This window comes from Notolepis coatsorum (assembly GCF_963971535.1).
Source record: "Notolepis coatsorum genome assembly, chromosome: 16".
Classification (NCBI taxonomy): Eukaryota; Metazoa; Chordata; class Actinopteri; order Aulopiformes; family Paralepididae; genus Notolepis; species Notolepis coatsorum.
Window position 1 is genome coordinate 60,468,216 of NC_140180.1, and position 14,395 is coordinate 60,482,610.

At 43.4% G+C, this 14,395-nt stretch overlaps 1 protein-coding gene across 1 annotated transcript; it reads right to left on the minus strand.

Moving 5' to 3' along the window:
• Positions 1–1,601: 1,601 nt before the first annotated feature.
• Positions 1,602–7,773, minus strand: stard14 (START domain containing 14). The gene is made up of 6 exons (XM_084332170.1): positions 7,068–7,773; positions 6,829–6,976; positions 4,922–5,025; positions 4,157–4,274; positions 3,951–4,003; positions 1,602–2,810 (listed from the first exon to the last, which is right to left on the minus strand). The coding sequence occupies exons 1-6, from the start codon at positions 7,260–7,262 to the stop codon at positions 2,622–2,624; spliced, it is 807 nt and encodes a 268-aa protein (XP_084188296.1). The 5' UTR covers positions 7,263–7,773; the 3' UTR covers positions 1,602–2,621.
• Positions 7,774–14,395: the final 6,622 nt, after the last annotated feature.

Here is a 14,395-nt window from a genome sequence, read left to right on the forward strand (position 1 = left end):
TATTGTAAATGAGAGCTGCCCTTAATTGACCAATCTCACGCTCCGCCCTCTCTTAACGGAAAGCAACGCTTGTGGTAAGAGGGTCAATAAAAAGGGGCGGAGCTTGGAGATAAATCCATTGGTTTCTGAGGCTTGCTTAAAGGTTTGAATGAATAGAGAGGCTGCACGGTGACTGTTCTGGTTTGATGAAAGGCTCTCTGTTTACATTGGAGAAGCATTGTTTGACATGCTGTTTTTAATTATATGTACAAAATACATTACATTGTAGATTTTAGTATTGACATACAAGCTACTGTAATGTTCACTGACCCTTGATAACAACTGTATGATCTTACTACCCCACACCTGGCTGCAGTCAGAGGCTGTTCAGAAAGGAGATGGAACAAATCCAAGTAATTTCCTATAATTTATCACGTGAGCTACACGAGGCTGGTTTACTGCCCCCCGCCCCCCACACTTGCTGTAGTTATCTCTTGTTGTGTATGAAATATACAGGTTCTGCTTGTATAAATATATTGTGACTTTATAAAATGTACAATGCATTAAGGTCTCGAGTCGACATTGCCTTGATACTGTAAAAATACATTTAAAATAACATCTAGAATATTTTAAAGAACAAACCTTTTGTATCAGACTGAGGCAAATAATATTAACTCGCACTGTAACTTATGTCAGTCGATGGTACTGCAGTACATCGGCATGCAGTCATTTCATATGTTGTAAATATGTTTGGAAGATAATTGGCCTGTGATTTTGTGTTATTCTTTTTGTGTCCCCTGACAGTGAGTAGAAATTAGAGAACCGGTTTTGTCCATATCATCTGCTGCCTGACTCACTTTTCCCATACTGATCCTGATCTTGTTGACTACAAAATATATATCTGTGCTTCTAGTTGTATAGTTTAGGGGGGGGGGTCCTTGACTAAAGTCATATTATAGAAACAAACATCCGTAGTGCTACATCCCTGCACTCCTTCAAAACCCACCTTCACCAAATTTGTAAATTACTCTGCCTGATTTCCCCTTCTTTCCTTTTGATTATTTTGTTGCGTTGTTCCCCTTCCCTTAGCTGCCCCCTCCTGTTTAAGCGCCTTGGGTCTCCTGAAAGGCGCTATATAGATTTAAGATATGATTTTGATGACTATCAATAAGTTGATTTAATAGGCAAATGTGTAAAATTGTGTTTCCCACATGCAGTCATGTAGAATGGCCTTATTAGATCTAGTGCCTAACAGATAATCATTTTCAGGAAGCAATTAATTCACTATGGGGGAAAAAAGACTCAGTCAACCAAGACCTTGTCAGTAGATGTAGATAAGTTCAACAACTTATCAACTAAGAGGGCCCTAGTATTTATTTGTAAAATGATATGGACTGTATGGAATTAGTTTGAACCTGTACAGAAACACAAGTCTTGACTGTGAGAAAGCATGTGTAACTGGGTGTAAGTTTTAGCCTCATTGTGACAGCTTGAGAACGGCATCCAGGTAAGACAGGCCGGTTTGCTCCAGTAACAGTAGTTCAACCCGTTATTCCACTTCAGACTTGAGTTTCTGCCAGTCATTCTTACATACTGTACAGTAAATCACAGTGATTACAAAGGCGTGTGCACCTTCTGTTTATTCTTGAAAACACCAAGACAATATGTCAATTGTCTTTATGTAGGTACAGTACATATTTCTCTGAACTTTTGACGTGACATTACTCAAGACAGCATACATAACCAATGGATTCTTCATTCAGTGCCAAAGTACAGGGTCTACATAACCTTTCATAATGGATGTGACTACATACACACATTGATTGTACAACATATTAATACAAAAATATTTACACAAGATCCTTCAGTGATCATCTATCTTCCTGTCTATGTGGAAGATAGAAGCACAACATTGTTAGACATGTTAGTCAGTAGGCATCATACATTTACTTAGAAATGATAGTCTTACAGGACATTAAAAAAGTCTTACAGGACAAAATATATATACAGAGTAATTGTCTGTTTTTGCTTTTGGCTAATGATTAAGAGTATTTGTGTTAGTACAATAAAACATTGCAGCTGCCGTGCAAGGTTAAAATCAATGCCCAAGCCTTGAGCAATGTACAAAACAAGAAACATTACCTAAAATTCAGGGGGCTAACCAAAATTACATTTAACATGAGGGTAAATAAAATGGTTGTCCACTTACTTCCCCCAATGGTTACTTATAAAATCGAATAGCTGATATACATATTAGGCATAATGCTTCATATACCGTAGAATTTCACTTCATTTGACATCATTCCAAAAACCTCTATGTATTTAATGGTACATGGCTGCAACTAGAAAAATAAACCCAGATGAAACAAAGGTTTTCTGTCTTAACACTTCTGTACTTGGTACTTGCACAGCCTACAGTAAGCTGATCTGAGAGTTGATCTGAATGGCAACTTGTTCCATCTGTCAAAACAGCTGTAAACATTTTGCTCGCTCGCTCATCCCAAGAAGGCTGATAGAGAAAACACATTGATTTGGGGACAGACTGGAGACGGGGATTAGAATGAGGTACCATAGAGAGGTATGGGCCTCGAGTCTTGTATGAGTTGATCTTCCAGCCCCTCTAGGCCACTCCTCACAGCCGCTCAGCTACTGTCCTCGTTCTGACTCACGTCCACGTTCTCTAGAGAGTCCGCCCTCTGGATCGACAGCTCTGCTGGGTCCATCATGGGCAGCACGTTCTGTTCTGGGTATATCCAGGGCTTCTGATCCGGAGAGTTCTGCTGTTTCCACTCAGGGTAGTTCTGGCCCGCCTTGTGCACACACTTCATGACCTGGCAGGAGGAGAGGCAGAGAGGAGTGTCAGACGTCTGGAGCTGACTAGAACAATGACAATCTTGCCACTCCTTTGTGTTCCGTCAACAAAGCTGAAGATAAAACTGGTCAAGTATATCAGATCGATTTCTTCACTCATGTGGCAGGCACTGGGGCAAGTACTATTTAGACCTCTGAATAGATCATGTATTTCCTTTGTAAGCTAAGCAGGTAGAACAATGAATTTGTGCGGTAGTATGTGTATTGAGGGTAAGATGGTAAACGGGTACTGACGAACCAGAGGTTGTGAATGGGGCTGGGACAGGGTGTGATATGGTAGGGTGGTTTCGGGGTGCTCAGGTGGAGGATGGATGTACATGTACCATATTAAATCTTTAACAGTTGTGTAATAAATAATTTGTTAATGAACTGGTAGCAGATTCTGTTTATTGAGGTCTATGATTTTGTAGATGTTGACTCGTTTGTTTAACACAAGGCTTAAAATGAACAAACAATGAAGATATCTAATCCCATACAGTATAATATAACCGGACAAAAAACCCAAACTAAGACAATGATTATTAACGCAATCATTTGAGTGTTTCAACCAACACACAGGCCTATAGGATCTTTACTCATTTATATTACAATGTATTATAATGGCGGTGAAAGTGGACAGTTGTTTGTGGAGAACACTTAATGATTAATTAAATAGGTCACAGTTTCTGTTCAGCTTTGGCTGCGAGTCACACAATCTCAAGTGTTGAGCGCATTGATACACCGGTCTAAATAGTGTCAAGCTGCAAAAGGAATGAAACCTGGAGAGCAGGTTCCACAAGGACAGAGTTGACAACTCTAGCTGAGAGACTTCATTGTTAAAAACCTGAGAGACCTCATTGTCAAAACCTTACCAGGACTGGGATGCTATGGTTACCATTGTCGCTTAAGAGACGTGAAACCCACACTTGCTTATGCGCACAACGATTTCTAAATCACCTCAAAGATCTAAATTTGCCTTTAACGATTCTACACTGTAGCACAAACACATAAAAAGGACTTGATCTTAAATCCCTTCTAGCCTTACTGTCGGCTACAAGGAAACCTGGAGATTTTAGCTGAAAAGAGTTTGTAACAACCAGAGATGAATGTTAGATACATACCCTGGGGGCTAAAATCTGAGATGCTGTGTTCACCACCAACTTCGGAATAGAACCTGGGGCAAAAGCAAATTCAAAATCAAGGATTCATTTAAAAAAAAAAAAAAAAAAAAAAAAAAAAACCACAGTGCTTCGTCTTTTCATTGCAAATTGTAATCCACAGGATTTGATAACTTTGAAGCAATGCAAAGTTATCGGTTAGTTCTCACCTTTGGGGTCAGCCTGGGAGAGGTAGGTGAAGGAACAGCTGTTGGGACCAATGGGCTTAATGAGGTAGCCAGTCATGATGGAGAGGGCTCTCACCAAGTCCTTACAAGGAGGATGTTTCTGTAATCCAACCAAAGCATGCATTTCTCTTATTACAAGCCAATTTCACCAATTAGTTTAGGCTTTCCAGTCCTAAAAGGAATTAAACCTGGAGAACGGGTTCTACAAGGACAGATAACTCTAAAAGGAATGAGGGATTGGTTTAAGATAAAATAAGATATTCCTTTATTGATCCCCTTGGGGGAAGTTCAGGCATAGCAGCATGGGGGAGGGGAGGTACAGGTAGTAGAAGACATACAGGTACAGGTCACAGAATTATAGTAAAGTGGAGAAGTAAAAATAGAATAAAAAGGCAGTGAAAACAATATACAATATAATTAACTCTGGACATGCGCATATGGCCAACAAGGTGCGAGATGAGGGTAATTATGTATGCTTACAAACATGTTATCAAATATGGATAAAGTGACTGTTTGCGGATGATAAATGAGCCATTACAAAAATCACTGTATAGCCTACAGTTGGGAACCCGACGGATCATGTCGTCGGGGGGCCTTGAGAAATGGCTTTCTTCTGCATTTTTTTGCATTGTGGTGCGCCCAGCAATGCACAATGCAAAAAAATAAATGCAGAAGAAGAAAGGCAGCCAGACATTTCACCTACAGCGGTTGCTAGGTGCCCGGGTATCAAGGGAGGAGACCACATACCGGGTGTTTGACTGAGAAGTTCACAATCACATACTCCCCGTCCATCACTTGCCACGAACGCAGCGTCACCACGTCTCTGTTCCTCAGCGGCTTTGGACAAAGCCCTATAGGAAGCGAGGGCAACAGATTCAGATTGACTGGAAAGGAGATTTCTTCTCACAAACAGTAGTTCTTCCACCATGCTCGAGTGTAACCTTACATTGAGGAGAGGAAACGGAGCCAGCGACTGCACCCTAGTGTGTTGACTATAAATACAATGTAAAAACAAAGGTCCCTCATGCTTCACTCCTAGGGGCAGCGTGATCGCCCCCACAGCAGACAGCACTGTGATACTCTTCATACAGAAATGATATGTCAAAGAGCCATGTTAAAAGCTCTCGTCTGGGATTTTGAGTGTAGAAATATGATCAATATGTTACAATTATTTAGACACTAAAAAAAATACATCTCTTACAAATGTATTATCTCACTTTAACTTCATGCTGGTCCAGTTTCTTACATATTTACAAAACACAAACTACTCGTAGCTTTGAAAGACATTTAACAAATCATAATGAGCTGCAAGTCTTATCAAAGAGAGAAAAGAAAATACCTTAGAATAAAATTATAATAATAAAACAAACCTAAACAGAGCCACACTCGATTAATTAAAAATGCAATTAAAAGTCTCAAAATAAATTAATGTGAAAGGCTGCTATTATTATTGTTATCATCATCTAGGTTCTAGGACATTAGCAGCAGTCCTGGAATTTGAGTCATTCTCGGTAAACATGTTGGCCTGATGAGAAAGGGCGGCATGGTGGCACAGTGCTTAGCACTGCTGCCTCACAGCAAGAAGGTCCTGTGGCGTTATTTTTTCCCGTAGCCGCATTTCTCGGAGACGCTCTCTGATTGGCCGACACCTGTTTCTACACTGGTTAAGCTTAGGCACTCTTTAAGGTTAAGGTTAGAGTTTGTCTTAGAGTGCTTTCTCACTCACCATTCCGGTCTGTACCGTCCTCATTCCGGGTAGGGTGCGAACTCGGTGCAAACCCCCCCCCCCCCCCCCCTCTAGTTTGTGTACACACTTCAGTCTTGGTTCGCTCCGGGTTCTGTTTACGGTTTGAGCGTCTGATTGGCCAGGTCATTTCTGGTCATGTGACATGTACGCCCAATCGTGGGACCGCAAGTTTCTACACTGGTTAAGCTTAGGCGCTCTTTCGAAGTTGGTTAAGGTTAGAGTTTGTCTTAGAGCATGGCGATAGAACGCCTGCCCTGATTCCGACGGTTAAGCTTAGGCACTCTTTCGAAAGTTGGTTAAGGTTAGAGTTTGTCTTAGAGCATGGCGATAGAACGCCAGGTAGTTTGCAGGCTGTTAAACCCGGAAATGGGCAAAGACACAGCTCGTCACGCGATTGGGCAAACATGTCAGTGGCCAATCAGAGAGCGTCAGTCAGTGGCCAATCAGAGAGCGTCTCCGAGAAATGCGGCTACGGAAAAAAATAACGCGTCCTGTGTACTTGATTGATTGAAAACTTTATTAACAGATTGCAGAATGGGTACAATACAGTACGGCTCAATACAAACAATTGTTAAGGGGATGCAGACCAGAGAAATACTTTAGTCTTGTTTACACTTCGAACCCCAGCAGGGGGCCTTTCTGTGTGAAGTTTGCCTGTTCTCCCTGTGTTTGCGTGGGTTTCCTCTGGGTACTCCAGCCCCCCCCCCCCCCCATAAAGACATGCATTGATTAGGCAGTGAGGGACTACAGGTGAAAACTAGCTCAGTCATTCTGGCACATTTACATTGATGTGGAAACTGAAGAATGATGTTGATTAGTGCACTGTCCCTGGGTAAAAAAAATATATATATATATATATATATACAACAACGGAATGTTCTATGATATAAACTTGCTCGGTGCTTACATGAGTAGTAGCCCACATCAGCGTTAGCAGAGAGGCGCGCGATGTCATAGCTCTCCATCATGGTGGGATCCCACTGCTTACGATACCGGCCGTCATGAAGCACGTCATACATGGTGGCTGCCGACACGTCGTTTATTGTCATCTTACACTGAAACAAACACACACGAAACAAAATACAAGGTCAAATGAAATAAAAATATTTGAATGTTACTTACGAGTTTTTTTTAATTACTATTTACCTTGATCTTGTGAACTTTTGGTCGACTTTTTTGCTCTCCCGGACTGGTGACGGTCACAGCTGGTGGCACCACCTCGGACCAGACTTCCATTCCTTGTTTGTTATACTTGTTGATCCAATTATCCTGTGATGAGCATTGCTTTCTGAAGTCGGAGAAAACCGCATCGTCTGGTAGAATACACGCCGGCTGAGACATCCTTCTTTATGGCTGAATGTGGAGCAGAAAGCTTCCCTTGAGTAATCGGTCCAGTATCTTCTAATCTCGGGGAGAAAGTTCACGTGTTGTTCAGCCCTAATGTTACTGACTGTTCTCGCCACGCCTGGCGAAAGTGTTCTCCTGTGCCGGTAAGAGGAACGTGGTTAACATACCTACTGATTAGGCCTCGCCGATCAAGTTGGACTAGATTGTTTAGATTAATGACCCATCCCCGTTTCTCTGCCGCAGACAATGTCCTCCTCGCCGTCACACGTCACGACTTCCGGAGCGCGTACAGGTACAGGTGCGCCAACAGGCCATTACAGTATCACACGCAGAGAGAGAGAGATGGACGGCTTCCCACTTTGCCAAAACAAGTTTCCATTTGAAAGAGAAGAAAACGGGACCCGGCCACAGTCATAATAGGCTACGCCACTCTTCAAATTGTTGTCTATTAAGCCAAGGCTGGTGTTTTACGGACCGCGCACAAAGAAGTGCTTAGTGTGCTCAAGGGCAAGAGGAACGGCTCTCAGGTATAAATTATGACCTGCCCAGCCCAGATCTGATGGTGCGTTCAGGTTCACTCCTCCTACACTTGTTCGTTTAGCTGATACATTACTTATCCAAGTTGTAAAATCATCCTATAGGCCAATGTATGCTAGTAAACTCTCATCTAGTTTAGATTAGAAATGTAATGTGTGAATGAATGAACGAATGCAAACTTTATTTAACAGATTGCAGAATGGGTACAATACAGTAAGGCTCAATACACACAATTGTTAAGGGGATGCAGACCTGAGAAAGACGTTTGTCTTGTTTCCATCAGGGTCCCCCATTTTCAATTCATATAGACATTTATGACATACACAACATACATGACATTTATGGCATAGGGACATATAGGTATTTAGTACTGATAAATTTTTGTGACATAAACGGTATTCAAATATACAGTACTGTTACCCCTAGATCCTGACAGAGTATATACATATGATGGGGAGGGGACTGTACATTAGGAGGGGGTGGGTGGGTGGGAGAGAGATATACATACGGCGGGGAGGGAATATATACATGCGGTGGGGAGGAGACTGTCTATTAGGAGGTGGTGGGGGTTTTGGGTATTTACGGTGGCCAGTTTCGAATTGCAGCCTCCCATAGGTGCTCTTTAAGAGCGGTTTTGAATGTGGGTAGGGATTCACATTCCTTTACAGCTTTGGGTAGGGCGTTCCACATTGATGTGGCATAATTGCGAAACATATTTAGTCCCTTGTTTGAGCCGAATCTGGGTTTAACATGATTTGTTGAGCTTCCTCTGGTGTAGTGGTTGTGGTATTCACTGACCTTTGGGAAGTATTTTGACATGTACATGGGTACCTTAGTCGTATAGTGTATCTTGTAGACCAGGCCCATTGCAAGTTGCTGTACTCTGTCGTCTACTCTAAGCCATCCTAGGTTGTCAAAGTGGGCAGGGGTGAGGTGGGTTCTGGGGGTAAGGTCAAGTAGTAGTCTGACCAGTTTGTTTTGTGATGTTTGTAATTTTGTTTTAAGCGCCTTTGAGGTGCTTTGGTACCATGAGGTGCATGCATAGTCATAGTACCCTTGAATGAGTGCTCCTGCCAGAGTCTTCAGGGTATTCTTGTTTACCAGAGAGGAGATCCGGTACAAGAATCTAGTTCGTTGGTTGACTTTTTTTTATTACATTGGATGCCATTTTGTCACAGGAAAGATTTGCCTCTAGGATGGAACCCAGGTGTCTCATCATGTCACGTCTCAATTTAGCTATGGGCTAGGTCTATAATACGCTATGTTAAATTCAGTATTTTTTTCTTCAAATAAGCGCTAGGTAGGTTATAATAACTGATTCTTTTTAATACTGCGAAAAAATCGAACGAAAAGCAAATCATCCGAATTTATTCAGTCAATCAATCTGCACGGTGATTGATTGATTGAAAATTGTATTAACAGATTGCAGAATGGGTACAATACAGTACGGCTCAATACACACAATTGTTAAGGGGCTGCAGACCAGAGAAAGACTTTCGTCTTGTTTACATCAGGGTCCAATTTTTTTCAATTCATAATGAATTGTAAGTAAGGGTGCAATTAGCACCGTGCAATCCATTCTTTGTGGATCCCGCCCTCAGTGTATTTATTGAGTATAAATAAATATTGAATGAATGAATGCACACGCAACAAAGGTTATCCAGACTCCCAGAGGCACCAGCAGCTTTAAGCTGAATACGATTTTTTTTATAATAACAAATAGCCTCTGATAGGCAGGTGATTTTGCACATTGTGTGCACTTTTTGACGAGGAACGTGATGGTGGTCTTAGTTTTCCGATGCGATCCGGGAACACCACTTGGCAGAAAAACATCTAATTGACTGAAAACAGCAGCAGATGTTTTTGGCCTGCCAAGGGGTGTTCCCAGGGTTTTACATTTAGTCATTTAGCTGACGCTTTTATCCAAAGCGACTTACAAGTTTTGTACAACTCTATCAGCTGAGTAACAATGTTCATCAAAGTGTTGAGTGCTACAATGTAGGTTAGTATTAGGACAAGTGCATAACAGTATGGTTAGTTGGGGTTATTTAATTTTTTTAAATGTCAGGTATTGATTGAAGAAGTGTGTCTTTAGTCGACGGCTGTCCTAACTGTGGTGTCGTTCCACCATTGTGGGGCAAGGACAGAGAATAGGCGGCTTCTCTTTGATGACCCTCCTGGAGCTCGGATAGGGGTGGGTCTGAGGCAGCCAGCAGATGCAGAGCGTAGAGGTCTTGAGGGTGTGTAGTTAGAGACCATTGACCGGAAGTAGGTGGGAGCCGCTCCCTTTGCCGCACGATATGCCAGGTCGAGGGCCTTGAAGCGGATTCGTGCGGCAGCCAGGAAAGGAGAGGAAGAGTTGAGTATCATCGGCATAGCAATGATACGAGAAGGCATGAGATGTGATAATGTTACCCAGAGATTTGGTGTAGAGGGAGAAGAGGAGGGGTCCAAGGACGGAGCCCCAAGGGACACCTGTCAGTGTCTGCAGGGGGCCGACAGGGACCCTCTCCATGACACTTGGTAGGAGCGGTCGCTGAGGTATGATGTAAGCCATGTCAGCGCAGAGCCAGCCACTCCCATTCCTGCGAGGGACGCAAGGAGGATCTGATGGTTGACTGTGTTGAAAGCTGCAGACAGGTCCAGGAGAATCAGGACAGAGGAGAGGCCTTTCGCTTTTGCTAAGTGAAGAGCCTCTGTGGGCCATTTCTTTGTCCTGAAGCCTGACTGATTAGGGTCTAGGAGGTCGTTCTGTAAGAGATAATCAGTAAGTTCAAGTGTTTTAGAAAGGAAGGAGAGAAGAGAGACAGGACGATAGTTGTCTATGACGGTGGGGTTCATGGTTGGTTTTTTTATGAGCGGTGTGACTCTGGCTTGTTTTAGGGAGGTGGGGACCACCCCCGAGTTGAGGGAGGAGTTGATAGTTGCGGTTAGGAATGGGAGGATGTCTGGTGCTATGGTCTGGAGGAGTGGGGAGGGTAACTGGTCCACCTGGCATGTAGTGGGACGGTTCGACGTTACCAGTGTCAGGGTCTCAGCATCTGTAATGGGAGCAAATGATGACATTCATTTGGGATGGGTGGGGGTTGGGAGAAGGAGCTGCGGATGTTCTCCACTTTTTTCTAAAAGAAAATCGCAAAGTCTTCAGCAGAGAGAGAGAGGAGGGGGGAGGAGGGAGGACATGGTAGGACTGGTAGCGTGCAGTTTGCGAAGGTTCTTGGCAGATCCTGTGGTGAAAGAAAGAAGCTTTGACAGTTGCAGTGAATTGCCATTGCAGAGGGTTGCAGTGAATAATTCAGCTTAAAGCTGCTGGTGCCTCTTTGGGAAAACTTTTGTTGCACGTGCAATGGGTGCTCTATTTACGCTGGGCAGATAAACTCACTCTTGCTAAATCTCTGAAGTTTCCTACTGCAGCTTTAATGGTCATGTGGTAGTCAATGCCTTTTTATTTTTGCTCTTGTGTACCCAATTTAGTCATTAAGCCAATTCCCCCTGGTGATTGTGCTGCCCCACTGTTGGTCTGGGGAGGGTGTAGACTACCACATGCCTCCAATACATGCAGAGTCACCCAGCTACTTCTTTTCACCTGACAGCTAGGAGTTTCACTGGGAGACCGTAACACACACAGAGTTTCACACTATCTCCCCCAGATCCCCTCCCTGCTGAACAGACTGCTGAACGGACCCGTAGGAGTTGTTATTGCAATGACCAGGACTCATACCCCACCAGCCTCCCACCGGGAACATTGTGTTTGTAGGGACGACTGACCAAGCACAAAAAAACCCACTTGATTTATTTCCATATCTTGTGACAAGACCATAAAAACTAGAAATTCACAACAACAACAAAAACGAAGTAGAAATACATTATACAAGCTTTGTAACACAAAGGTTAATGGCAATCGAGAAAATTATCTATCAAATAGCCTAGATTACTTGACTTTGGGTATTTGAAAAGCGCTATACAAAATAAATGAATTATTTATTATTAGATCATCTGAGTACCGGATCAAGAATCAATTTGAAATTAAATTGTGAGATTCCCAAAGATTGAGATAGAATAGAATAGAATAGAAATACTTTATTCATCCCGAGGAAAATTTGGCACTACAAATCGCTCACAGTAAACAGTAAACATTTAGGTAGACAAAAACAAGTCACGAATAAGAATAATAAAAAAATAAAAAAAGCCTAAGAATAAAATACGGTCCGGGATATACATTTCCTATGTTATGTATATACATTCTAATATAAAATATACAGTAAAAATATATAGAAATATACAGTAAGTGTACAGTAAGTGTAATATTGAACAATGTTGGTTTAAAAGTAAAAGTCCAGGAAGATGGTACTGTCACCCTGCGCTCAGTGATGCATTGTAAAGTCTGATGGCTGTCGGAATGAAGGACTTCCTGTGCCACTCAGTGCTACATCTTGGGAGTCTAGCACTGAACCGTGTCCACATCAACTCCTCTGATGGAAACGGGGGCCACAGATGCACTCCTCCTCCTCCCCAGATCCACAACCAGTTCCCTGGTCTTCGTCACATTTAGCTGAAGGTGGGTTTTTTTGCACCATGTGACGAAGTCCACCACCAGTGCCCGGTATTCCTCCTCATCACCGTCCTTAATACATCCCACTATCACAGAGTCATCAGAACATTTCTGAAGGTGGCAGGACTCTGACTGATAGTGGAAGTCGTTAGTGTATATGGTGAAGAGGAAGGGAGAGAGGACTGTTCCCTGTGGGGCCCCGGTGTTGCTGACCAGTCTGTCCGACACACAGCTCTGTAGGCGCACATACTGTGGTCTACCTGTCAGATAGTCAACAACCCAGGACACCAGGGGGGCCTCCACCTGCATCGCCTCTAACTTCTCACCCAGCAGCCCAGGCCATGGTGTCAAAAGCACTGGAGAAGTCAAAGAACATGACTCTCACAGTGCTCCCCGGCTTGTCTAGGTGAGTGTAGGCTCGGTTCAGTGGGTAAATGACAGCATCCTCTACCCCCAGTCAGGGCTGGTAGGGGAACTGGAGTGGGTCTAGGTGAGGTTTAATCGCCGGGCGAAGTTGCTCCAGGACTAACCTCTCCATGGTCTTCATTATGTGAGAGGTTAGAGCCACCCGTCTGTAGTCCTTGGACATGCTGGAACGCAGGCACTTAGGGACAAAGGGGGAGGGAGGTGGTTGCTGGAGTTGAGGGGCTGAGAGGTGGACAGGGCAACTGGAGTTGTGTCAGGGGGGGGGGGGGGGGGACTGAGACTAGCCGGGGCTGCTGTGTCAAACCTGTTGTAAAACAGGTTTAGCTCATTAGCCCTGTCCATGTCTCCATCCACTCCCCTTCCCCCCACCGGTTTAATGCCGGTTATGGTCTGCATTCCAGTCCAAACTGATTTTATATCATTATTCTGGAGTTTCCTCTCCAACGTCCTCCTGTAGTTGTCTTTGGCCTCTGAGGTTGGTTTTCAGAAGCCCCTGAACTCGTTTGACCTCCTCCCTGTTACCTACATTGAAAGCCCTCTTCTTATCGTTCAGTAGGGCTTTGAGTTTGATCAGATCCCACCCCTAATTAGGGTTAACACAAATTAGGATTAACCGATACTGCATGTAGAAAAGGGGAGTAATTCCATGACATTTACAGAATTGATCAGACATATTACCCCTAACTTCTCCAAAATGCAACTTCTTTCAGTAAAACTTGAAGTTTACCAGTTTATGAAGACTGCCTGAAAGCACCATCACAGTTTACTCCATAGCCCCACCCTCTACTGCAAACACGACTAATACCCGATGACAAGGCTTACATATTTAGCAGGGTAAGACTTCGGGTCATTATCTTTTGTGTGGTCCCATACAAGTTATGTTTTTGTCTTTGATCAACAAAAGATATTAACTAACGAGTTATGTACAGGCTACATATAGGCGTATGTAATCAAGTTATTAATGTGATTAGTCTAACTGTACACACTAATGGAGGCCTGATATCAAACCTACCGAAGTCGGCCCATGTCACCCCACTTCTTAGGGACCTGCACTGGCTCCCCATTGCTGCACGTATCCGCTTCAAGGCCCTCGACCTAGCATACCGTGCAGCAAAGGGAACCGCTCCCGCCTACCTCCGGTCAATGGTCTCTAACTACACACCCTCAAGACCCCTACGCTCTGCATCTTCTGGCCGCCTCAGACCTACTCCTATCCAAGCTCCCGGAGGGTCATCAAAGAGAAGCCGCCTATTCTCAGTCCTTGCCCCACAATGGTGGAATGAACTACCCATCCCAGTTAGGACAGCCGAATCCCGTCCAATCTTTCGCCGTCGACTAAAGACTCACTTCTTCAACCATTATCTGAAATGATTAAAAAAAAAAAAATCTAACCCTGACTAACCTTACTGTCATGCACTTGTCCTAATAAACTAACCTACACTGTAACACGCAACACTTGATGAACATTGTTACTCAGCTGATAGAGTTGTACCCTTCTTGCTGTCTTGTCGTACAGAACTTGTAAGTCGCTTTGGATAAAAGCGTCAGCTAAATGACTAAATGTAAATGTAGTGGACTGGTCAACAAGGAAAGGGATCTTGGCAAAAGGGGC